The sequence below is a fragment of the Amia ocellicauda genome, chromosome 5 (genome assembly GCF_036373705.1).
Source record: "Amia ocellicauda isolate fAmiCal2 chromosome 5, fAmiCal2.hap1, whole genome shotgun sequence".
Classification (NCBI taxonomy): Eukaryota; Metazoa; Chordata; class Actinopteri; order Amiiformes; family Amiidae; genus Amia; species Amia ocellicauda.
Window position 1 is genome coordinate 7,286,574 of NC_089854.1, and position 27,145 is coordinate 7,313,718.

General features: G+C 40.1%; 1 protein-coding gene across 4 annotated transcripts in view; it reads right to left on the bottom strand.

Annotated features, from left to right (window-relative positions):
* Positions 1 to 25,302, bottom strand: part of scube3 (signal peptide, CUB domain, EGF-like 3) — a 95,492-nt gene extending 70,190 nt beyond the window's left edge. For 2 of the 4 annotated variants that reach the window (XM_066703520.1, XM_066703518.1), the window contains exons 1-2: positions 24,801 to 25,302; positions 6,181 to 6,303 (exon numbers count right to left, since the gene is read on the bottom strand). In XM_066703520.1, the coding sequence (XP_066559617.1) occupies positions 6,181 to 6,303; positions 24,801 to 24,906 (229 nt within the window). In that variant the 5' untranslated portion in view covers positions 24,907 to 25,302. The remainder of the gene's footprint in view (positions 1 to 6,180; positions 6,304 to 24,800) is intronic. The other 2 variants (XM_066703519.1, XM_066703516.1) reach the window with 1 other exon arrangement.
* Between the last annotated feature and the right edge of the window lie 1,843 nt (positions 25,303 to 27,145).

Here is a 27,145-nt window from a genome sequence, read left to right on the forward strand (position 1 = left end):
ATGCGGCCTGCCTGCCTTATCCTTTAGAGAAATCAATCGGAGGGAAGGAGGAGGGGGTGTGGTGTGGTGTGGGGGGGGGGGGGTCTTTGTTCAAGATGAATGCACCGATTCCCCCCTCAGTGCAAATCCCAGCAGAGGAAATGTGCTATACATGCAGCTGAGTTTTCAAAGTTATTCCGTATGAACTGACTACATAAACTACATACAGTGAACCCCAAGACCGCAATCCTCACTTCAAGGGAAGATGAATGGATATTTATTAATACAGACTTTCCCCACTCTTCTAGATGTTCTACATTTTAATTCGTCATCAGTTTGTGATAAATTTGATCTGATAAGAGTACATTTTAATATCTTTCATCACCTACATTTCCTGGACTACACTGCATATCCTATTAACAAAATCCTCCAAAATCTGTGAGATTCTCTCTGTTTGTATTCATTAGCATTTTTACATTTCCACACCATCTCACTATTTCTGGAAAAACAGCTTCTGCAAAAGGCTTGGTCATTATGAGACAGTTTGGTGGGGAAGGACGCTTCCCCAGCTCACTTTCTCATGTTTATGTCTTCTGTGGCTATTTTCGTTGGCAAAGCAAACTGTTTATACAGAAATAAAAGAGAATCACTCAGAATGTAAACATGAACACAGACAACATAAAAGTTGATAGACATTCCCAAAATAATAAGTTTCACTTATTGCCACTTAAAAAGTAAAATTAACAAACAAAACACAACATAATAATTTGCAAAACAATTCATCCGTGGCAAAAGTGTCTCTGCTGCTGTTGAGATAGAGTTAAAAAAAAATCTGGCATAGAAGAAAAAGGAAAGTATCAGTTTCTTCTGTCATTGCCTTACAGAACTAACCTATGCATTGAAGATTGTATCTGTACAGCTGTTAAGCAAGTGCAGACACAGCCGAGACCCACAACTGGACCCCTTCTATAACCGAGGATGGTGATGGTTCAGTACAAACACAGAAATCTGGACCCCAATGAAACTGAGATCCCCGTTGCTGGTACTCTCACTGCACATAAGTCAGCTTGGACCAGCACCAGCGAGTTACTATCTATCTAATAGTTAACTACAGATAACATTATATCAGTAAGGATATTAAGGACATTTATAAAGATATATTTCTCAGATACGTTTGATCAAATCCTGTTTATCTCCTCACCCACTTCAAAACATATATCTAGATGAGGTTACTTGTAGGTACTGAGCCCTGAATAGTCTGGAAAGCAATTACAATGTGGGCAGAGGGGGTGACCTTTATGTTGTGAAAAACTTTTTTATTTTTTTTGCACAAGAGTAAGTGTATTCAGCTTGTTTTGCTGGGTGGATTGCGGGCAGGAGCAGAGGATGAAAAAAGGAGCCTCTTTTCCTTTGAGGTATTGTCTCGCAAGAGCAAAGCCTCCCACCACACCGCACCTCTCTCAGTAGGGTGCTAATGACCTGTATTAGCATCACAAAATGCTCTTCGCTTTCTGTTTTTCAAATTCTGTTTGTTTTCCCGCTGGCGACAAAAAGCTCCCTGGCTTTGCATCTCAGTGTGGAAGAGAGGCTGTCAGAGCAAAAGAAAGGACAAGGAAGGAGCAAAGGAAAGATAGGAAAATACTATTAAATAAAGAAAAACAAGGAGCAGACTTAACTATAAAGGTGAAACTCTGTGATCAGTTAACCCTGTGCAGGTCTGACCAGTTTCTGTGGCTTTAAAAGCATTTTGAGCTAGTGGTGTTTCCATGGAAAAACAATATATATAAAGTTATTACTACAGAGATTACAGTTATGTCTGCATGTTTAAATCATAAGGAGCTTTTTCTTGACAATGATGTGAAAGGAATACAATACACACGAGAAAAAACTATACATATTGACTTTTCATTTTAGTTATATACTGTTGTGAGTTCAAGTAATTCACAGTAAGAAATCCCTGATTAACAACCACAAGAATAAACACAAACATGTAAAAGTGCTCCAGTCCAGTAAAAACGTATTGACAGATTCTGTCTTAGCTAACGCTCCTGGGCCTACATTCATTTTCAGGCCCAGGCAGAATTATTAAAAATAGATACTTTCTTTTAAAAGTCTTATGGGAAGGAATGTGAGTTTGATTTCCGTGTTCTTTTAAATTAAGTCTGAATCTGTGTTTTAAGCATTGTATACGCTTGTGCCATCACAGAGTCCTTGGATTGTCAGCCACACAATGAAGTGTATTCTACAGTGCATTCTATAAAATGTCCCAACTAAAATATTGATCTGTCAAAATTCTTTTAATACCACTGTTGTATTACTTCTGGAATAGCTGTCGGTATTCATTTTCATGACAAATAAGCAGTATTTGTTTTCGTTAGTTCAGGAAACCACACATATACAGAAGAGTTTTATTTTAAATGTATATTTATCTAATTAAAACTCTGCTGTATCAAAATATATTTTACTGTAGCAAATGTAATTGCACTGTATTTTCCCAGGGCTTTCTGGGTTTGTAGCATTAAGGAAGACATGCAGCTTTTCAAAGCAAGATTAAATGTCTCTATGTCACTTTTGCTATGAATACATTTTTAAAAAGCACATTTCATAACTTGTAGGCAAACAGCCACCAAAAACATGAAAGGAAAAAAGAAAAAAGAAAAAGCCATTTGACATTGTAAAGAATGGTTTAGTAATAATAATTTAAAAAAAAACAATATAATCAACAGGCTTTGAACATCTGAAAAATCATCTTAAAAAAAAAAAGAAAAAAGAAAGAATGTGTCTGAAAAGGCCTCCAGCTAGTCCCAGCCCTCTCTGATGGAAATATCCATAGTTCTTTGGCAGGCGCTTTGAGCAGCGTTGAATTTAGTAGGTTAATTTCATTTGCTAACATATGTTCGAAATTTACTGCAGTGTTTTACCTTACACGAAGAACAACCCCAATCACACCCCCCCAACCCCTTCTGTTCAGTTCAGGTAACACTACATTTCTTTACCTGTTCCTAGGATACACGTCCATTTCTACAGGTTACAGGGTCCAGTTTAATTGCGGTTTAGACTAATGACAGTCCATGCTACCTGACCTAACACCTGACCTAACACAAGAGTGAAAGTGTGAAGATGGAGAAGTCTCCCCTGAATTAAAAAAATCTAATCCATTAAATAGTCAATAGTTTTACAGATGCCAGTTCCCAAATCCCAAATGGTCACACCAAGGGGGTTCACAAAACTGCTCATGTAATGGATACTATACAACATCGAACCTTTCTTCGCTGTGAGAGTGAGAGCTGCCAATATAATTATACAGTCAAAGAGCTCAGGGCAATAGCTAAACACTGTGACTGTGTTGAAATGTAATGGCGAACATGAGATTTATTTTGATATATTGTTCGTCTCAGATTCCCTACCTAAGGTCACCATGTACATCTGCAAACTCATCTTCTGGCGTCAACCCGAAGTCTGAGTTGAGAAGTGTGGAGGTTTAATTGCTCCTGCTCACTCAGTCAGCATCTGCACTGGCTTGCTCATTCACCGCCGCCAGTTTTGTGCATGCGAGCGAGCATGTCAGATATTGTCAGTGAACGTGCCCGAAGATGCATTTCTGCAGAAGCATGGCTTTGTGTATAATGCAGAGCGAGGCATGTCAGTTTCACCAATACTTCAAATCACACATCGTACACAGAACAATCTCCGTCTGAAATTGACAGAAAAGGAAATGCTGTCTCTTTTAATGCATCTGATTTATTGAATCAATTGTGGAGCCCAGAAGCTTTTATTTTTTACTCTGTGGCCCCAGGGATGACTGCTAGAAGTCATGTTTCTGTATAAATCTATACTGACTTCAGTTACATTTTGATTTCAGTCTGGTTCAGGTTCTTATGCACAACATCCACAAACCTGCTGCCGACTGTTTCTGGGGCAGCTGTATGGCAGCCTATTTCACACCAGTTTCCTAGGTGTACAGCATTTGTCCCAGATCTACATAGGCATCTGTTTATTGCCATAATATTCTTGTGTACTAAATACACAAATACCACTATGTGTATCTATGTGGTAATTCTAAAAATGCATGTAGTGGACCTGCATGTACATTGATTATCTGTGGGTTCCTATGCAAAGCAATTGCAATAGGATAGGGACTGCTTTTAACTTTAAGAGTGGCGAGTTTGTGTGATTCATTGCATCACCATTTTAGATCATTCTTGTCTACTGTCCCTGATATTAAAAAGCTAATAACAGTAGGAGTCCAAATGGCCTCTTCTTATTTTCCATCCTTTCTGCAATAATGTGTCTGCTTTGTGTGTAAGGCCAGGGCACTTGTGCACTATTCCCATGGGAAAATCTCCAGCGCGCATTTGCGTAGAAACTTCCATGTCTTCACATGAACTCAGTTTGTGTCCCCGTGGCCATACAGTGAGGGAAAAAAGTATTTGATCCCCTGCTGATTTTGTACGTTTGCCCACTGACAAAGAAATGATCAGTCTATAATTTTAATGGTAGGTGTATTTTAACAGTGAGAGACAGAATAACAACAAAAAAATCCAGAAAAACGCATTTCAAAAAAGTTATAAATTGATTTGCATGTTAATGAGGGAAATAAGTATTTAACCCCTTCGACTTAGTACTTGGTGGCAAAACCCTTGTTGGCAATCACAGAGGTCAGACGTTTCTTGTAGTTGGCCACCAGGTTTGCACACATCTCAGGAGGGATGTTGTCCCACTCCTCTTTGCAGATCCTCTCCAAGTCATTAAGGTTTCGAGGCTGACGTTTAGCAACTTGAACCTTCAGCTCCCTCCACAGATTTTCTATGGGATTAAGGTCTGGAGACTGGCTAGGCCACTCCAGGACCTTAATGTGCTTCTTCTTGAGCCACTCCTTTGTTGCCTTGGCTGTGTGTTTTGGGTCATTGTCATGCTGGAATACCCATCCACGACCCATTTTCAATGCCCTGGCTGAGGGAAGGAGGTTCTCACCCAAGATTTGACGGTACATGGCCCCGTCCATCGTCCCTTTGATGCGGTGCAGTTGTCCTGTCCCCTTAGCAGAAAAACACCCCCAAAGCATAATGTTTCCACCTCCATGTTTGACGGTGGGGATGGTGTTCTTGGGGTCATTCCTCCTCCTCCAAACACGGCAAGTTGAGTTGATGCCAAAGAGCTCGATTTTGGTCTCATCTGACCACAACACTTTCACCCAGTTCTCCTCTGAATCATTCAGATGTTCATTGGCAAACTTCAGATGGGCCTGTACATGTGCTTTCTTGAGCAGGGGGACCTTGCGGGCGCTGCAGGATTTCAGTCCTTCATGGCATAGTGTGTTACCAATTGTTTTCTTGGTGACTATGGTACCAGCTGCCTTGAGATCATTAACAAGATCCTCCCGTGTAGTTCTGGGCTGATTCCTCACCGTTCTCATGATCATTGAAACTCCACGAGGTGAGATCTTGTATGGAGCCCCAGACCGAGGGAGACTGACAGTTATTTTGTGTTTCTTCCATTTGCGAATAATCGCATCAACTGTTGTCACCTTCTCACCAAGCAGCTTGGCGATGGTCTTGTAGCCCATTCCAGCCTTGTGTAGGTCTACAATCTTGTCCCTGACATCCTTGGACAGCTCTTTGGTCTTGGCCATGGTGGAGAGTTTGGAATCTGATTGATTGATTGCTTCTGTGGACAGGTGTCTTTTATACAGGTAACGAGCTGAGATCAGGAGCAGTCCCTTTAAGAGAGTGCTCCTAATCTCAGCTCGTTACCTGTATAAAAGACACCTGGGAGCCAGAAATCTTGCTGATTGATAGGGGATCAAATACTTATTTCCCTCATTAACATGCAAATCAATTTATAACTTTTTTGAAATGTGTTTTTCTGGATTTTTTTGTTGTTATTCTGTCTCTCACTGTTAAAATACACCTACCATTAAAATTATAGACTGATCATTTCTTTATCAGTGGGCAAACGTACAAAATCAGCAGTGGAACAAATACTTTTTTCCCTCACTGTATATACAGTGGATCCATTCATGTAATGCACTTCTCTGAAAGCACAGTTCATCACATGCAATGGTGGTACTTCAGTGGTGTCTTTGAGAGTGACACAGCAATGCCCGAGACACACATTGCAGTCAAAGGCTGAAGAGCAGCAGTCAGTACACACACAGCAACCTATCACAGATCTCGGGATGGATGCCGGGGTTTCTCTTACCTTCGCAGTGCTTGCCGTCTCCCGTGTAGCCAGACTTGCAGATGCATTTATATGACTTCAGGGTATTCTGGCAGATTGCATCGATGTTACAGTTATCCAATGCTTCTGCACACTCATCAACATCTGGATAGAGAGACAGAGAGAGACAGAGATAAATCAGTGGGGTAATCTTAAACGGTTATGTTATCTGGGTGCAAGCTGTCAGTATGGATTTGTAACAGTAGCTTTCAATTAACCAAACCACAGCAAGTTGAAAGTATAGCAGTTATAAAAGTGAAGATCTTTCATTGGTATTATTAATTCCACTGTAACTTCAACGATCCCTCTGTAGACATCATATAGTATACATGCAAATTTCACTGATAAATTCTCCATGAATACAAAAATGACACATCTACACTTAATCACTAATATCAGTTATAAACTCCAGTGTACAAATGCACTATGGGGAAATCTCTTATTCTTCCAAGCCAGTCCCAAACTCTGTGCATTTCTGGGGACGGCACATGCCTTTTATTAAAGGGATTTCTTTGTTCGTTTACCTGACACTCCTTTTGTAAATGCTGCAGGAATTGAATCTGCACTTTGCAAAGATCTTCATTAATCATGCCTGACCTCAATTAACAGCCACAGGTGTTGGGGATTACTCTGTGTGTGTGACCCCTGACAGTATTTAAACAATGGTGTTCTTATCTAGCAGCGCCTTACAGTTGTGGTTGGTCTCTCTTTGAAAAGGCAAATAATTTCATGCTGAAATGAAAACACTATCCTGACAATGGGTGGCTACTGTATTTCTAACTCCTAAATTTAAAAAAATCAACACTTTGCTCTTCATTTTGTTTTTGTTTGCCCTGGTTTCGCTTTACTAATTCCTGAATGTGGGTGCTATTCCTTATCTAGGTCTTGAAGAAGCTCATTAAAATAGACAAATGTTCACAAATGAAAAGCAGAGGACTGTGTGAAGTGCTGCCTGCGATTAAATGAATCATTTAAAGTGGAGTATCTCTGGAGGACTCTGCTGTCGCCGTCTTAGAGCGTGTACTGCAACATTAAAGGATCAAGTCAACAGCATCTCAAGAGGGAAACGAGATTCAGATTTTTTTTCCCAGCTTTTATTTTTATGGTCCTGAGGAGAAAAAAAAAAGCTTCACCCGTCCATAAATATTATGACAAACACCAAAATCAGAGTGCTGTTAATTTAGGACACAAGCAGGCATATAGCACACTCACTATGCACAGCCTGCACTGGCTTTTAGCCCAGCAAATAATAGCAATAAAAAAATCCCCCTTCGCCACATACCAGATTTTTAAAGAGAAAAGGCTGCTGTTCACCTGCAACAATGAACAGAGCAAAGTGAAAAATGATTTCTGTCAATGAGGTAAAGGTTTAGCTTGCGGTTATCTTGTGAACAATGAGGTAAACGAGGGCCATTTATCCTGCATGGAGCTCCAGAGGTCCTCAACCCATGACAAAAGACAAGTGACTTCATAATGTGGGTCAGACCCACACTTAATACCAGAATCTCCTGCCAACTTTTTGAACTAGACACGGCCGAGTACTACTTTATTAAATTTCCGTCATATAGAAACCCTCTTAAATGGAAACATATTCAAAACTCACTTCCCAGAACATGTATAACACTCTCCTCACTTTTCACTCGACACGAGAACTATTAATTATAGTCGAACCTCGCAATCCTCAACTGGAATATTTACAGATTGATGTGTCACAGGAAAATATGATTTCACGCTACAAATGTCAATATCTCGAGCACAGTTTCAGGGTGTGGGAGACGTGTAGAGCCAACCTGGTGTCTCTTTGTGCTAGAGTTTGATCCATTTCTGGTTCTGTGGGCTGTACTGCACGTTGTAGATTACACCTGTAGAGTATTCTGATCATTATTATAATTACAATCATACAGAACAGTGGTTTTCAGGATAAACTAATTACAAACCCTAAAATGAGGTTGTTGTTTTATATAAATTGCTTTCTTTCCAACAATTCCAGAACAATTGTTGAACTTGGTGCTATGAACAGGTGTGCTCAATGGTGTCTACGCAGTTAAACTGGATGGAGTCTTACCATAAACACGTGTAGTATATTTCATGCAAGCCCTGGGCAGAAACATTGATGGTTAATAACATAAAGATCACTACGATGTTCTGTGCAAGAGCGCTAGAGCGACAGTGTGCTAAATGCATGCAAATGCACATTAAAGACACTTAAGAGATTATCACAAATCTAATATGTACCAAACCTACATTTTTGTAGCTGTATATGGTATAATAAACCCTCCCCGCTGACTCCCCAACACACACACACAATTGTGGCCTTTAACTCAACATCTAAATAACCATGAAGATATATTTCAGGCAATGTATATTTTTCCAGCTTTTAACTAAAACAGGCAATATCAGTGAACCCTGCTTCCTTTCACAAAGTTGTTGAAGGAGGACAATTACACTGGTTTTCCAGCGTTTGAAGAACACAACATTCCTTTACTGCGACCATTTCAGTTTGACTGCAGCTAAAGTCAGACAGTATGTTACAATGAACTGGCTTGAATAATAAACTATATTGAATAAAACTGACAGTTCTTCAAAACCCCTGCTTATAATACCTACCAGATTACCAGGCAAGTGATTACCACCATGCACCTACAGAAAGGAAGGAAGTAGCAAATGCCAGTTACCAGTGTTCATTTCTTTCAGTATTAAGGATAATTTCCTAGGGTCCCTATGAACGTGGAAGTGCTACTTCACAATGCTTCCCATGTACTGTCAGCAGAGAGTGTCATATATAGATACATAAAAAGCCCTTAGGCTACCTTTTGAAGTTTTCTTGACATGCATCATGAAAAGCATTGAGAAACAGCTGTATAGGATGGGCTGGAGATGAAAAGGGCAGGCTGCAGTTTGTATGAAGAGGATAAGGAAAACAACATGTTCTCAAACTCGGGTATGAATCAGAACAATCACCAAACAAGAGGGTTTACGTCTTCGACATCGGATCTGGTTTGGACGGCACTGGCTCTTGTGTAGGTTGGGCCAAATCTCACCATTTACAACAACTTCGAGCCGGGGGGGGGGGGGGGGGGAGCTGCAGTGTGGCAAGCAGTCGAATGTCCTCCGTTAAAGCTCAAGTGGACGGCTGGAGGTTTGAGAAGCTCAGTGGTTTGATATCAGGCTCTGAGCTGCAGCATGAGCTGTCAAAAACGCTAGGAGATGGATGATGAAACAAACCTCAAGCAAGTCCAGAAATGATTAACGTACGTCCAAATATCAACATTGCTTTCCTCTGCACTGTACTGGTGTTAAGCCAACAGCTTTTTCACCATTTGGTCTTCATCTGGGGAATTTTCTTTGCACATTTAATACTGTAAAAGCAAATTCAGAAATTATTCAAAGGGAACCAAAAACAACCAAAAACATCAGGGATTCCTTGTGATTATTTGTATAAGATACTTAAACTGAATCATACACACATAAAGAGATGCAGAAGTTACCCTGGCCTTTAAAAAACAGCCATCGTGATTGGGACCTAAATATCATGCCAATATCGCTGGTTCAGATCTGTTCTGTGTCACAGCCAACTATAACTGGGATTCCTCGTGGGCCAGCAGGCAATTAGTTGTGTGCTGCTGAGGTTGGGTTGGGTTGAAGATAGCAGGCCAAGACCTGCCTACACCAGTGACACTTGTGGCTTACCGAGGGCCCGTGAGCCTGCAGTGCTGTTACTGAGAGCAGCCCTGCTACTCCCTTCAGTGTTTTAGCTCTGCTGTGGACAGTGTGGGTGTAATGAAAGGTGAAAGGTAAGAGGATGCGTGGAAGCTGTAAACAAGGTTGCTAACAGTGAGACGAGTTGTTTAGAAATTGAGGGTTCCACACAGACATCAAAGAATTTAAAAAGCAATTCAAACCTGTAAAAAAAGCGTTTTATCTGTTTATTTAAAAAATAAATACCGAATACAGACAGCTGGCACACATGTTTGAGGTCTCAGAGGCCGTACAGAAAGGCAGATATTGAAATAACAGGGTGTACTAGCCGAATGCAGTGAGTGAGTATCATCTAAAACACAAGAACAACAAGGGCTGAAATACGGCAGAGTTGTTCGAAATTAAAATGCCTCTGCTGCTAAAATAAACATGTCAGAATCAATACTGTTATGGTTCAGTCGAGAGGACATTCTTCTGAACACTTGAAACAAGAATGCATTCAGTAACGCTGCCCTTATAATTGACTCACGCACATAGATGAAAAGCTATTTTTTTGTTTCACTTGACGTATCTAAGCTGTTGGGAATAGTTTTGGCAGAGGAGGGTAAAATTAGGAATTTCAAACCGGAATGGATAAACAGAGAGAAAAACTTAATTTATATTAAAAAAAGGGCCAGATTCTTTCACTGTTTCCTTAAAGGAGAAGTTTAGATCAACTTTTTCAAGTCTTTTCATGTATTTGTTGTGGCATAACCTCGCTGCGTAACCCTGAACGCATTAAACCCAATTCTGAGTTGTTGTTTCTGCTCAGAAGACTGTTATTTGCCATGCTAGTTCAACGTTCCAGCAAAAACAACAAGTTTCTGAGCCGAATGTTTCACAGCCGAGTGAGAGGAAGTGAGATAGGGACGTGTATCAGTGCTGCACAGGTCCTGTTTTGGACTATAACAGCAGGCGGGAGATGGTGGCGGTTATGGTTTTAATTATTTTGTTGTCTTTGTATTTGGACAGTTTCTGCAAATGTCTTACATCCGCACTTAATTATATCAAATTATATTAAATCTGAAGGTTCAATACTGTTATGGTTCAGTTGGGAGGACATTCTTTTGAACACTTGACACATGAATAGATTACATATTGTACTGGAAGCATCAGCAGTGTATATAAATATACACTACCTCTTTAACTATGTTAACTATTTCACCAGATGTACGGATACAGGACGTTTTTCATTTTATTTTTATTGATTTGCTGAGACAGAACCATCTCTCAGCATGACACACATACCATTGTCAATTGTGGTTTTATGAATAACATTTGGTAAAGAAAATACTGTTACCAAATGTTTCAATCAACCCAAGTTCCAATCTTCGGTAGTTTCTTTTTAGTGTCAGAGTGCCAATCAAGAAATAAAATTGTATTTTATAATTACATGTTCGGGGATTCGAGTTGAAAAAAAATAAGGAAAGAATGTAAAGCTTGTAGAGAACAGCCCGGAGTGGAGATTAACATCATGCGTTGGGACTGAGGTTAGGAAATATGTCATAGGGCTTTGTTTTGGTTATTGTTCATGATTTGTGGATGTGAACTTGTAGAGAACACAAGTTCTTCACAACCCCCCCCCCCGCACATGAGAATGCTAATTCCTTTTCTAAACAGTGTGTCCGTCAACAGCAAAGGGCAGTGCTCTTCTGCCTGGTGTGAGAAGTTGTCTAAGGACCTTTTTCTTTTTTCACCCCCCCTGATTTATGTGAAGGCTCCGAGCGGCGTATTTAGTTAAGCCTCCCCGCTGGCTGAGCCGGAGAGGACTTGGCATGCCGGAGGTGTGTAGTTCAAACACAGGGCCGTATTTACTCTGTGCTGAGACCCGCACTGTTCACACCCGCCTATCCCCCGGCCAGCTCGGCTCAGTCTCTCGCTCTCAAGGCGCACACTCCCAGCGCAGGCAGACCCAGCAACAGAAACAACCCCCCCCGCTGGGAAGGCCAAGGTGACAGGAAAGCGGGGAGGAGGGAAGCAAGATGGCCTAGTTGTTGCAGGAGAGGTACCGACACACGGCAGAAGATCGCAGGCTTACCCGCCACCGTGATGAAACTCTGCGGTCAGAGAGGGAGACAGTGTAACCTAGTTCTTCGAGCTGGGGGACCAGAAAGGAGACGGCTTAACCTAGTTGTTAGAGTTGACATCTGTTAGAGAGATGGGATACTCCAGCAGCAAGGAGTGAGATACACTATGGCTAGTAGTTAAAAGGGACTAGGAGGGAGGCATGCAGAATGGCCCAGTGGGCAGAGCTGTGGAGCTATTACACTATTGTAAATTGTATTACTATTGAATTACATTTTCATAGATAATGGAGCAGGTACAAACACATCCATGTCTTGTAGATTAGAGTTGGCGCATCATGCAGATCCTGGTAGAGACAGTCATGCAGATGTGTAAAATTAAAAATGTGTGTGTGTATACTGTATACACACACCTTAGAATAAAGTGCAACAGTAAAATGGTCCAGTTCCAATATTTTATGAGGCTGCTCATTTTAATATGTCAGAATTCTGTATGTGTGAAGCTCGAAGTTGAGGGGGTGAGGAGAAACCCTGGCTAATGGTTACAGCTGAGTAACCCGGTGCAGAATGGCGCAGCATTCTGCTAAAGCCTTGGAGGTTATTAGGCAGCAGAGGCCGCTTGTTGAAAGATTTGTTGAAATACAGATGTACATGTGTGGAGAATTCTAGACTCTTCCCCACATTTATTTCAGGAAGTAAAGGCACACACTATTTGTAATCCAGAGAACTTGTGGCACGACGATTTCATGACACTTGGGTTGGTGCAATATACCAAAACAAAATCAATGCTGAGGCACAACCTAGCAGCAAGAGAAACATATTAAAAATGTTCAATAAGATTGCAATTCTTTCTGCCTAAAAATGATGGCTCAACAGACAAAACCCATCCTACGGTGCAGATTTAATCAAAACCCGGGGTCAAAAACAACGCAATCCCTCCTTCTCAATCTGCTATCTCCTCACAAGCAAGAATGTCTCTGCACCTCATAGAAAAATGAAGAACAACTTGTGAGGACGGAAATTAAAAAACTCGGAATACAGAAGCTCAAGTCGTACGCAATTACAGATTCAATAATTGCTGTTGCTGGTTTCCGTATTGCCAGAACCAGAGTGGCAAAGTAATAATGTTCCTCGGTTACACAATTCCCAGTAAAATATACATTTCTTGATCCATAACTAAAAGCCCCTGGTAGTACACTGCCAGGCAGAACACATTTCTACACACAGACATTTCCTTCCCATCTCATCCCCAAGTTCATCGCTTATCAAAGTAGGTCATTGGTAAGTTTAACTTTTCTTTTTTAGATCAATCATGTTTTCGTTCAATACTCAACAATACCAAACTCTTACTATGCCCTTGATTGAGACACTCAGACCATCATTATTGCTTAAAAAATTATACAACCAAAACATGAAGTTTCTGTATTTGCACAAATTTTAAAATAGTGACAAGACTTTTAAGCTTTAACACCTTTAAAAATAAAAATAAAACATACACTATTTGAATTCAGAAACGTTACTAGCCTTATTTTTATGTTTCTGTACACTTTACAATGCTCTGCTGAACCCTTTTCTTAGTTGTTTTTGTTTTCTAAAAATGCATACAGATGAATACAGATTGAAAGGCACGAAAAACATTTTGATAGAGACTTCTAATAGAAATAAAGTGCCTTTAACTAAACACGACATGGTAATAGAGCAGGCAGGGCCCGTGCAAGTCTGCCAAATGCTCTCCATCTCGCTGGGGCACCTCAACCTTATCTGCTTTAAATATTGCAGGGGATTAATCTGTCAGCACAGCCGCTCCTCTGGACTCACTTCAAAAAGCGAGCCAGCCTGTCACTGCCATTTTACAAGACATAATAACTGTATAAAAGGATTTGAGACCTCAGGGGGTACTTTTAGTGGGATCCATCATTGTGAGGCCGAGCAGTACTGTCTGGATTAGTGAACTTGTGTTCGAGAAAACACTTTCTATTCTTTTTTCTTTCTTTTTACCAAGGCATGGAAGAAAATGCAGTGCTTAGTAGGTCTTCGTGTGGCAAATAAAAGACCGTTCTGCAAATACAAGGGCATTAGAAGACAACTGCTTAGTTTATATATATATATATATATATATATATATATATATATATATATATATATAATTATTAGGCTTAATTTCTAGGCTTGGGTTGGCAGTGCATAAAAGGATTTTCTGCCACAGAACATAAACAGCAATACTGCCCCACAATCACGCCTCTTACTGTAAAACACTCCTTAATAACAGCCTCTTCCTCCTGGAAAGTAACTTGGGTTAGGAAGCCCACTGTGCTGGCTATGGGCTGGCACTCAGGACTATACACTACAGTTTAAGGTTTGTGTGCCAAGACCTTTTGTTTATCACATACAGTTGAGTTACCTTAATTACTCTTACCTACTCTTAACTATGTGTGTGTTAAATGTTTCTGTATTCATATTGCTCAGCTCTTGCTTGACACTGTAAAGCACTCTGAGAGACGGTGTTAAAACAAAGGAAGGCAATTATACCACTCAGTCATCCTTATTTATTTTAGTTCCAGTCTGTTGGGACTGCAGCAATCCTCCCTGCCACTCGTGCTGAAGTACCGAAGTACCAAAGGTTAGTTTCTGGCTCAATGATATTTATAAATACATACAGTAAAGGTGGCAATTAAAGCTGTTACAGACCTTATATTTATACCACTGGAATAACTTATATGACACTCTCTGCTGAGCACACAGTAATTATTCTTATTGACTGCTGCTTTAGCCAAGTAGTTGAAAGAGACCAATTATAACACAAGGCAACTTCACAATTATAACTGTGCGAAGGCCTATTATTTTCAGCTAGGTCCTAGTGTGAAGATTACTAACCTCAACCAAATGCAATACTGCCGTCTCAATGCCAAGATGGTGCAAACTCTGCCTGTGGCATTAAAGGGAGATCCCAGAGTATTAGTTCAGCTTTGGGAACCCTTATCATTTCACTGCTATTCTGTGTGTGCTTGATAATTGCCCACTGACAATGCTGCTAGGAAGGTCAGTCCACTGATGCACAAAGCAGTCCCTCGGAAGCAAAAGCAATACCGTTTGGAGATCTGCTGTATTGCGCCAATTTCTAAAAGTAAAACAAAGATTTTCCACTTTATTCTCCTTACCACTTTACAAAAAGGAACGATCCAGACCTTTTTTATGGTTCTACAGAAACTACAAAGACTTGTTTGAGAAGTGGTAAATATTACAATCACACTATATGACCAGTGCTTAAAGCTTCAGAACCTGTTCTTACACCTATTTTTCTTCAGCTTGGCATTCCAGACAGCAATGCTTTATACTCTGCAAGAAGGCAGCGCTCTCTGATTTCTAATATCTTACATATGTGTAGCTGTAAACACTCAAATATGAAATGCATGCAGATCAAACTCACGAAATGTATTTTTCTTCCTGTGAAAAAACACAATAGAGATAAACATACTGGCCACAGGAATAATTATGCAGTGTGAAACAGAAGGCTCACCTATACTTCACTGCCTACATCAATACTTCTAATTGTTTTACTAATAGGCTTCAGCTACTGCCATCCTCGGGGCAGAAACTCTGAAAGAATTGGCTAAATCCATCAAATAAAGTGTTTTGTTTTTAATTGAATTGAGTTGCGAGGTGTTTGGTTTTTCCATTACCGAGACTTTTTTTTTCTCCTTTTCTTTAATGCAGCCCCTAAATCTCTCACTAGCTTGCAGGAATGTAAACAAAGTGGACTGTAAACAAGGCCTCTTTTTACATTTTTGTTTTTACAGAAATAGTATGGTTCTCTGTGGACTACCCTTCCGAAGTACCCACCCCACAGGCGGACAAGAAAATTAATGCTAAATTTGAACAAGATTATTAAACACTGAGGCCAGGAATACAAGTCTTAGAAACACAATGCTTTGCTTTCTTTTTGTTTAGGGTTTGGAGTGGAGCAGGCTCATACACAGACACCCTAGAGCCGTACAATTGCCAATCAGTGACTCACAGAAATCCTGAGAACAGCAAAACAAATGTAGGAGATTAATGATCTAAGTGTCAGCCCAGCTGTTCGGTACACGAAGAACGACTATCGATATTCACTGGAGGGAGAGTGGATTCTCCAGCAAACACTTAAAAACCCAACAATAAAAAGAACGTCAGTACCACTCAATGGCACATCAACTCTTCCTCTAAAACGAGAGAACCGTAAACACCACTGAGATGCCAAGTCAAAAGGACAGATCTGGGATCTCGGTACAGTTCACATAACACATTAAGAACCTCATCCGCTGCACACTGTTTATATTACACTCCAATAAATAAACGGCTTAAAGGAGCTTTGTCAGTCAGTAAATCAGTGGCACACTGTAAAGGGAGTGGATTATGAACTTCTGTTAACAAGGCTTAAACCCAGGACTTCCACGTTCATGCCGCTGGATATTGGGTACCGTTCCAATAGCATTGAGACGCTAGACAAGTTGGTGCTGAGGCGGTTGAGCATTTTCTCATTTTCTTTGTGGTCGTTGTTCTACAGTATAGATCTCATTTTAGAAACGTGCCTGACTGAATCTAATCAGCAGTTACAGCATGTGTAACACAGTGACCTTACCACCACCATGTTGCAGTGTGGTCCAGAATGGGCTCATTTACTTCCCTGTGTCTGTGTGTGAGTTTGTGTGTAGGGGGGTCAGTCACCAAAACACTTTGTCAAATTGACCTCAACTGCCTTATGGTTTATTGACATTGACTACATTTATACCATTGGCTCTCAGACCAAACCTTTTTTTAAGTGGAGCTGCCACTGAGACTAATTGGTGCCTGCAACTTGGTTCCCTTATAAATAACACAAAGCGCAACAAGGAAACTCTTTTGTGTGGCCTCACAAAATCAATGGGGAGCCTGGGGAGACTGTGTTTCAGAAACGCTACAAAAGACCCCAAGCCTCCGTTCATTTATGACCTGAACTGGATTTACACACACCCCCAGTAGAAATAAACTGACATTTCCCATAGCACCTCTGACTTATTTACATGTACAGGCAGCTATGGTGGCTCAGAAATCAGAAGTAAGAATGGGCATATATTTGCCTAGATCTTTGAGTCATTTCCTCTTTCAGTAGATGTTTCAGTGACTCAGGAGCTAAAGGCCTCCACAGAGGGAGAAACTAAAACAAAGGGATCAGAGGTAAAGTTCAGACTGCATAATTGTAAATTGTAAGTTGCCATGGATAAGAGAGTCTGCCAAGAAACATAAATAAATAAATAATAAGTGAAGTATGAGGGTCAATTTTAACAGTCAGAATGTTTAAAGTTCTGTGAGTCTTCAGAGATACTTAATCGTTTGATAATTGTATTTATTGATATTTAATATGTATTTATATAGTGTAATACACTCCCTCTATCTTTTCTGTATTACCCCCAAAAACTGATATATTGCAATGTCATGGCTGAACAGCACAGTGGTTGCAATTAGCAGACCTACAGCCAATAACTATCTTTAAAGTTGACACATTTGTTAATAGATCCTCATTGACGTAATATATTTAAATAGCCATATTTTGAGATCAAAGACGCAAAACCAACTGCACTTTTCAATATATCAAAATAAATAAAACCTTATACATTTTTATTAGATTTGTGTTTATTGCTGTAAACTGGTTGTAGTAAATAGGGCCGTTTATCATTGAATTTAAGTCTCGGTTACCTAGACTAAATACAGGGACATGTTAAAAAATGTGATTGATACAAAAAGGGTTAAACCCATCACTTTCATGTGAACTATGAATCTCTCACCTGGAATGTTTTTGCTAAATCTTTAACTCAGAGCAAATATTAGTTACTAAGAGAAAGCTGCTCTTACGCACAAGAATGTCAGACTGATGCATTCTTATCTTTTATGGGAATTGATCCCATAGTAACACCGCAGAGGGGGTGGAGGAGGCCGGCAGGTCAGAGGTGAGGATGTTCCTGACATATTACATCCTTCAGAAACACAACATTTCCATTTCAAGGAGTGTCCAGGAGCAATCGACTCATACCGGGTTTTCCTGTCAGCTGCACTGAGACGCGGCAGGTTTCTGAGTGGAGTGGTTCAAAACGATGTGTAATGGGACAGACTCCCAAGCTCACGGATATCTGTAAACATGCTCATCAGCTGTTGAAGGCTAAATCATACTGTTTACAATGCAGCAGTTGTTGATGGTGCCAGACTGACACAGAATCAAGAGTCCAGTCCAACAACATGAAATGGTAAAATTACATCAAGAAAAACAAGAACAGGACTTCCTGACTTTTTTCTTTCTGTCTTTCTTTTAGAAAGCCTTACAATTTGTTCCATTTACAACATAAACAGTCAAAATAAGGTGACTGATATGTTTACTGCAAGTGGTTATTACAAAAGAAATAATCATGTTGAAAAATAACTCGGCCTTAACCTCAGACTTCTCAGAAATGCTTAATCTGCCTTCCTCTCATTTAACATACCTCCATGCCGAGGACCACCTATTCCAGAAAGAAAGGGTGTGTTTAAAATGGCTGACAAGGTGAAGTAAACCAATCAGCTGGTGTGTAACTGGTTTTAATATCTCTATATTGATGATTGAAAAGCAGCCCTTGTTTTTTGCCCTACATAAGACCACCTTTGGTGTATGATATTAAAGTTTCTGATTAGACGGAGCACATACCCCTGCACTATAATAATAATGTTGACCACTTGTGGACTCATGGTAAAAGCTAAGCCTCTGGCATATCATCCCAGTGAAGCTGAGAGTTAAATATATTAATTTGTTAAATCAAACTGGATAACTACAACTGAAAACATAAATTAGAATCAAGGAAATCTAGGCCTTCTACCACAATAAGAGTTCAAGTTCAGGACTGGCAAGTCAACTGGGTAATTCAACGGCAAATTATCCAGCTTGCCTAAATTGTACCAGGGGAAATTTTGATGAATCAAATAAAAATAACGATAACTATAAAAATGATTTATGCCTATACATATAATTAGATATAATGACCAAACCAAAAAACTCAAAATCTTATTAGAAAAAAACTGTAAAATATTGGTCTCTGTACAAACTGATGGGCAAGACAGTTTTTTACTTTTATTAAGCCCTTTTCTTTGGGGGGATGGAAAGCTTAGCTCTCACCACTCCTTGAAGACATTAGGCTATAATATGGAACTGTAACCAAGGTGAATTTAATCTGATTTTAAAATTGGTATGTATTGTGGGAATTATAGATACTGGTTGTAGAATGAGAACATAAGCTGACTTTCACAATTTAAAAAATCATGGGTGCTACTGTGAAAAATAAACAGATGTCACATTTCCTGTAGTATGTTGTTTTGTGGCACTGAGCTTTCAAAATCCTTCCAACACTGTGTGGAATTACGGACTGAGAAAATGCTAATTCCATGCGAATCCACTGTGTTCATCACTTGTGTTCTGAATTAGTGAATAAAAAGGAAATGTGTTACTGGTTAAAATATAGTTCCATGAGAAAGGATAATCATATTGATGCAAGGTTCAGTTTCAGCATGCATTTTAAGAACATAAAAAAGGGTCCAAACGAGAGGAGGTCATTCAACCCATCGTGTCCATTAATAACTGAGTGATCCAAGGATCCTATCCAGTCTGTTTTTAAATGTTCCCAAATTTTCAGCTTCAACCACATCGCTGGGGAGTTTGTTCAGATTGTGACGCCTCTCTGTGTGAAGAAGTGTCTCCTGTTTTCGGTCTTGAATGCCTTGAAGCCCAATTTCCATTTGTGTCCCCGGGTGCGTGTGTCCCTGCTGATCTGGAAAAGCTCCTCTGGTTTGATGTGGTCGATGCCTTTCATGATTTTGAAGACTTGGATCAAGTCCCCACGTAGTCTCCTCTGTTCCAGGGTGAAAAGGTTCAGTTCCTCAGTCTCTCAGTAGGACATTCCCTTCAGACCTGGAATAAGTCTGGTTGCTCTCCTCTGAACTGCCTCTAGAGCAGCGATATCTTTCTTGAAGTGTGGAGCCCAGAACTGTCCACAGTATCCAGATGAGCTCTAACTAGTGCATTGTACAGTCTGAACATCACTGCCCTTGTTCTCAATTCTACACTTTTGACAATATACCCTAACATCCTGTGTGCCTTTTTTATTGCTTCCCCAAATTGTTTGGATGGGGAGAGTGATGAGTCCACGTAGACTCCTAGGTCTTTCTCATGCATTACTTAGTGAAGATTTTCAATAATTTAAATCCTGTAAATGGTTAAAAATAAGGAGTAATAGAGTTTAAATACACAAATAAATCACCTCTCTTTGTACATATCTGTACCATAGTGACTTACACTTCACAAATGCAAAGAAACTGTCTGACATCATTAGGGAGTTGTTTAAATAGTCTTTTAATGATGACGATGTATTCAAACACTAACCTCTACTTCAGCCCACGTTGGGAACAAGCTGATTTCCAATCATAACAAAACATACAGTGGAATTTATCTGAGTATCCTATCTGTACTATTCAAACAAGTCAGAGACATGTGGGGCGACACAGCTCCGAACAGAACTGTATAGGAATGTAGGTGATATATTTTCTTCATTTATTGTTGTATACTCTTTGCATATTTTAATGGCTTCCAAAAACAATTCAGAATACAGGGGACTGTGGATGACTCACGTGTATGTGGTTTCACCTGTGACCTAGATTAGGATTCATGTTTCACTTCCAACTGTGTGTGATCCTAGTCCCCAGGTGTCAGCCCATCTATCACTGGATGTTTGCTTTCTTGTGAAAGTTACTGAATATGCATCACGGCAATATAGTGCCCTTACACAGAAATAAGCGAATGTTGCAATTGTTTGACCAGAGCATTTTACTAAAAACATGGTGGCCTTGTCATTTACCACCCTCAGATTCACAGCATCACAGTCAGAGTACCAAGCACTTCTCATTGGCTCAGTGGAAGCAAGGAACATAGCAGGCAGAGTCCAGTGTGCCACAACGAGATGTTGCCCTTACTGTACGACCTTCAACCGTGAATCACTCTAGCCTGCCTACAGGAAGGTACTGTGAAAAAACATAACCTGGGTTTGTGCATAGTTCTGAAATGGTTAAAAGGCACTTAATACATGGACCCAAATAAGGAGAATACCACCACTGGTATCAATTTGTGCCCTTCAATTCACTCTCTCCACAATTATGGTTGATTAGAGTCTGGGTTGATCCTATTACAATTTAATTCCACATGTCACCTAGACATCTACAACCCCAAGATCTGAGAGGCACAATGCTACTGCACGACCCCATTCAAACTGCAAACAAATTTCAAAAACTGAGTGAAAGCAAAGTGAAAAATGGATGTGCCAGAGGGAGAGGATTATACTGTGTTCTTCAATGACATAACATCATTACAAAGCAAGACACAGAGACAGAGTACATACTTTAGGACTGTACAACCAAAGTGCAATAAATCAGGCACAGCACTGAATTTAACCACAAAAATCGGGTTTAAGTGATGAATCATGCTAAAAGATCAATGCACAGTCATGACAAAATAAAATCCTCATCGGGAGAAAAAAATAAATGTCCTTTCTAGGGGAGATATGAAAATAAGCTTTCCCTGCATCACTGCAAAACTAACAAAATACCTCAGGATTGAACAAAGACTATCTTATTACACTGTATACTAAGTAGGCAACTGGGACTGATACAGAACACAGTCTGTTATGACAATTCATGTTTACAGTCAAGCCCTTGCAAAACCATATAAAGTATTACAGTAAGAAAATAGAAGAGAAAAGCTATTGAATCCTCCACCCACTGCCCCCCCCGCCCCCCGCTGAAAAATGCCAGCCCGTTTTCCAGGTATATGTCATTCTTCTGCAAGTCTCGTTTGCACAGTGTTTTCACATCAGAGCCTTTCCCACACAGTCTGCGCTCTGGCTTGTTCCTGCAAAGGGTTTCTGAATTAGACATTCAAGCAAGGTGCAAAGGTTACACCAACACGGTTACTGCAGCATGTCATTTTGTCTCTCTTGGTTGCCGGGGCGCTGTGCAGCAATGGCTGTGGCGGTGTTTGATCAGACTGGGGGCCGCTACATTGTACACTTCCACTTTCTCAGGTTCTCGGAGCAGCCCGTAGCATGATTACCATGCAGCGCCACCTTGGAGAAGACTCCCCTGCTGCCCACCTCTTCTCACACTTGGGTTTTCCTGCTTTTATTTTAGATCTCTCCGCATTTCGGATTTCGAGCCGAATCTCTCGTCTCGACATTGATGAAGGACAAAGAGGCTTGTCGCTAACATCTGTGTTAAATAAATATTGACCTCTCAAATTGTGCCTCTTAATCTCTGTCATTGTCCAACATGTTTTTTTCCCCAGTCTCTCGCTCTCTCTCTCTCTCCAGTCCCTTTTCCCTTTTCTGAAGCTTTACCACAGACAGCTAAGACATTCTGACCAGGCTGCCTTCTCCAAGCTTTGACCATATCAGTTTATGAACTCCTCTCTACTACAAGACCCACATGTAGCATGCTGTACCCAATGCTGTACTACAATGCATACATGACTATTCTGTCATTCTCTCAGACCATTCATGAGGTCACCTATAACATGGTGTGGTAAAATGAACCTCTGGGTCTCTACAGGTCTCTATTCACTATGCTATTAGTTAATCAAAGTCTACAAATCTGCTGAAGAAATCAATTTCTGCTGAATGGTTTCCTACAAAAAAAAGGCATACTATCATTCTCAAAGTCAACTTGGTGATCATACCTTCCTATGAGGCAAATAGTGAGGGTGATCAGTTGATTTACACGATCCCAGGGGATTGGGTGTATCTTCAACTGAGCCCTTCTTTGGACCAGTTTGTTTGAAAAAATACAGGAAGTCTGTCGGTCATCGTCCCAATCCTTCAGTACCTATGTTTGACCTGAAGCTTATTTTCACAGCAGCAAGACTGAATACTTGACCATCACCCTCTGTATAGCTTACTTATCTGCAAAGATGTCCAATTACAGTGCATAACTCCAGCCACAGAAGACTGCCAAAGTCCATAGAGAAACAGATCAACAACAAATGTTTGGAGTGTTTTTCTCTCCAGCAATGACACAGAGAGGCAGAAGTCACAGCATAGGCTTCCATCTATGGCGCTTGAAGTTATTTTTACAGGTACGGTTCAGCCCAAAAGTGGCACGGTCACCTTTGAACTTTGGACAACAAAACATTTAAAATCAGCACCAAGGGGAAAAAGGAAAAAAAAAGTTCTAATTGTAAAATGTAAATATTAGGTTTTCCCACAAGTAGGAGCAGACCACCCAGGGTGCAAAATAGTCATTTTCCCCCCCTTCACTGCTTCTCAACAGCCCAAAACAGCGTCACTCTCAGTTTTTCTTATTTATTTAATGCAACATATATTTTAAAATTCCTGTATCAAATGGGCATCTGTGTATCAGATATGAAGTGTCAAATATAGATTAATGTGAAATATTTGTGTTGATACTAGGGACATTCAGCAAATCCCTTGTATTGCTTAATATATTATATAGTCTTATATATAGCTACGACTACAATAACCCTCTATTTGAATATCAGAAAAAATAAAATAAATATTTGTTGGTTTTGTATTTAAGTGTTAACATATATATTACCAAACTTAGCACAATATATTTTCTGTTTTATTTTATAAAGAGGTCAATAGTATTCCTTTGGTAATTGAAGTCTACCATGTTCCCCTTGTGAGGAAATAACCATTTATACTGAATTAAGATCTTCTTTGGTGACATTCAGAAGTTTAGTTTAACAGGGTCTGACCCTAATTTATCATAAAACAATAAAAACATGAATAAGCCTGACAAGCCTGTAGAATATGTATATATAATAAAACAGGTCAAGTTCATGCGTCCTAAAGATTACAGTAACAGCTACTGAATACCTGACCTCTTATCATAAGCAAAACATGTAACAGCTTTGCGGCTCATTTCCAGTGTTCACCACTAGCTAACCCACATTGCCTGCCTTTCCCGTTAGCGGCTAACATATCTAACACGATTGCGATGGGAGATGGATCATTTCACAATCCTGATATGCTTAACTTCAGCCCTGCATCTCTAACTGTTATTCACTGGAATATAACAGCAGGAGCTACAATCATGTTTAACACTAGCAATTATTTTCCCAAAAATGGATGCTGAATCTAGGTCCAGTATGGACTGTGAGCAGATGATACATTGTTGCGACAAGACACTTGCAAAGATGGGAGAATGTATTATAATGAAATCAAGCTTGTCATTGGTGCCGTATAATATTAAATTAATACTGAAACTACGGTCAATGAACGCATTTTAACAATGTCCTAGTATAATGTAAACTGTACGAAAATGGGAACACATGTCAGCTATATGTACCATTTCTATGTGACTTATCAATTAACCAATTAGTGCATCGTTATCTACATAGTTCTAAAGACTAAAGTTGTTGTCAAAACATGAATTAAACGTCATACGAAAAAGGCACAATGCAAACTCGTGATGGACACAATGATGTACTTAAAACTTTCTAACAATCTTGGCGACTATGATAGAGCAAAACTGCGTGAAGTTATGCGTTTGTCCTCCACACTGAGACACTGCCTCGCTTCCTTGTAACAGATCACCTATTCATTACTTCAACAAAAGCATTATTTACAAGTCGTTAGAAAAGAATTCAGCCTCTTCAGCCAGCAAAGTGTGAACCTGATTTAAAAACGCACCACTGAAAGCGGACTCCTACCAGGCGGGCACACATTAGTAACACAGAAGATGAAATAAATTACATTGCAAAATGTATAATAATGACAATAAAGGGGGAACAAAACTCACCTTGTGTGGATTTGGATCCTAAAGCGTCCGCAGGCTGTTGGACAAAGGCAACCAGACAGAAACCTACAAATCCAATGCCTGCGCCCATTATAATGTTCCTATACATATTACACACAGAGCACAATTCCTTCAGTATATATGCACGCACTTCCTCGGACCGGAGCAAGCAGACGAGGGGTTTTTCTGATTGTGCACTAAACAGCTAGGTGGTAATAGTCCTTCTTCCTTAAATCCCTCAACAGGCTTCTTTCTTTCTTTCTTTCTGTCCTTCCTCTGCTCCTCTTTTATTTTAAATGCTCGGGTGATGTGAGGTTCCCGGCTCTGTGCAGCACTGGAGGCAGTTCTGTGGTCATGTTCGACCCCTGGCCAATTTCAATATAAGAGAGAGAGAGAGAGAGAGAGAGAGAGAGAGAGAGAGAGAGAGGAGAGAGAGAGATAGAGGGAAGACGAGAAGGGGAAGGGGGAGGAGAGATGAAGATCCGCGCACTGCTCTCTCTCTCTCTCTCTCTCTCTCTCTCTCTCTCTCTCTCTCTCTCTCTCTCTCTCTCTCCCTCCAACTACTTGCAAGGATTTCTTTTTTCTTTTTTTCCTGCAGGAATTTACAATCAGCTGCTGGCGAGGCGGGCATGGGGCCGGCTGCCATGGCGACGCTTCCCTGGCGGGGGTCTTGGGGGGACCATGTGCAATCAGCGCATCAGCGCAGCATCCGCGACCACACGCCCCCGGGGGGACAAGACCAGCGAAAACTGTAATTGAAGGCAAAAAGAGCAAGCGAGGAAACACTGGCGCACAGTATATCATCTGCACAATTAACCGGCCGACATCGAGCTGCGGCTGCCCGTCCCAGGCATCTGCGCACCAGCAGTGTCTCCGCTGCGACTGACGCTCCACGCCGAGAAGCTGCACACTTTTATTAGCTCGATTCAAATCTGCTGATATTATTTTAATAATAATGATAATGATGGTTTTGAGGCATTACAAAGTGCCACTACTTGTTTGACAGGGCATCTCTTTACAGTTATTGCTAGGAGGTTCATATGTGCAACTCATTGTGTCTTTGTTTTTGTTCTCATTATTTTTATTATTATTATTATTATTATTATTATTATTATTATTATTATTATTATTAATAATAATAATAATAATAATAATAATAATAATAATAATAATAGTAGTAGTAGTAGTAGTAGTAGTAAAAAAGCAAAAGCTGGAGAAATTATTTAATGTACATAAAGGAATGAAAACAATGATCAGATCATTGATTACAACTGTACTCCCCATACTAACGCATGACTGTTTGGAGTTATATCAGAAAAGAGCAAAATAAAAACTATGATTAATTACTGCCGTCTCCCTGTGTGTTTTTTTTTTTTTTTTTTTTTTTGGGGGGGGGGGGGGGGGGGTTAGTCAGCATTAAACATGTGAATTCTGTAATTAAAGCCCTGAACTGGACAAACTACAACACGGAGCTGCTTACGTTCATCACACAACCCCCTCCAGCAGTCTTACTTTTGATTTTCTGTTCCTTTCTTTTTCTTTTCTTTTCAGGTCGTCTGCATCTGTTCATTACTCACTGCCTCATGTTATGCACCAAAACTCACAGCTAGTACAAAGACACACACACACACACACACACACACACACACTGGGGGGAAATTAACTCAAGGGGCCCCTAGCCTTGCTTGTGTTAGACCCACTTCATACCTGGCATTGTATGGGGCTGTTTGCCTACAGAGGTCAAAACTGCTGAGGCACATTTACAGGGGCTGCTGCTATCCAGCATGGTCAGTCACATAAACTCTACCCTACTGCTCCCCTGAGCACAGACCCCATTGCAGGGGCACGTCCCGAACATACGTGTTTACCACACCTGTAAAACAGTAGCTGACAGCCTTCTGAAACGGTATTTAATAAGCTGTGCTTGTCTGGAGGTTTGTGTACATATGTATATATAGTTATAGTTTGCATAAGAAGGTCAATGCTGCCAAAGCACATTCATTTCAGTTAGTCAATATCTGTTTCTCAAGTGGCTTTTTTTCTGACACAAAGTCATAAAATAAAAGAAAAAATCAGGCACACTGTGATCCTTTTTTTTCCCCTGAGAAAATTCCCTGCTATGAGGGAAACTGTTTTTATTTTATATTGTACAGTTATTTCCATATTAAGATTATCTCAGGAAAGATTTGCACCTTTAAACTTTAAAATAAAATAAATCTTTGCATATCATCCTATTGACCGAAACATTTGTTAATCACATTTAAACCCTTGTTTAAAGGTTCAAAGGTCGGATGAAAAAGACAGGAATATTCCTTATCACTTTGATTTGTTTTTATTATTCAAAGCTG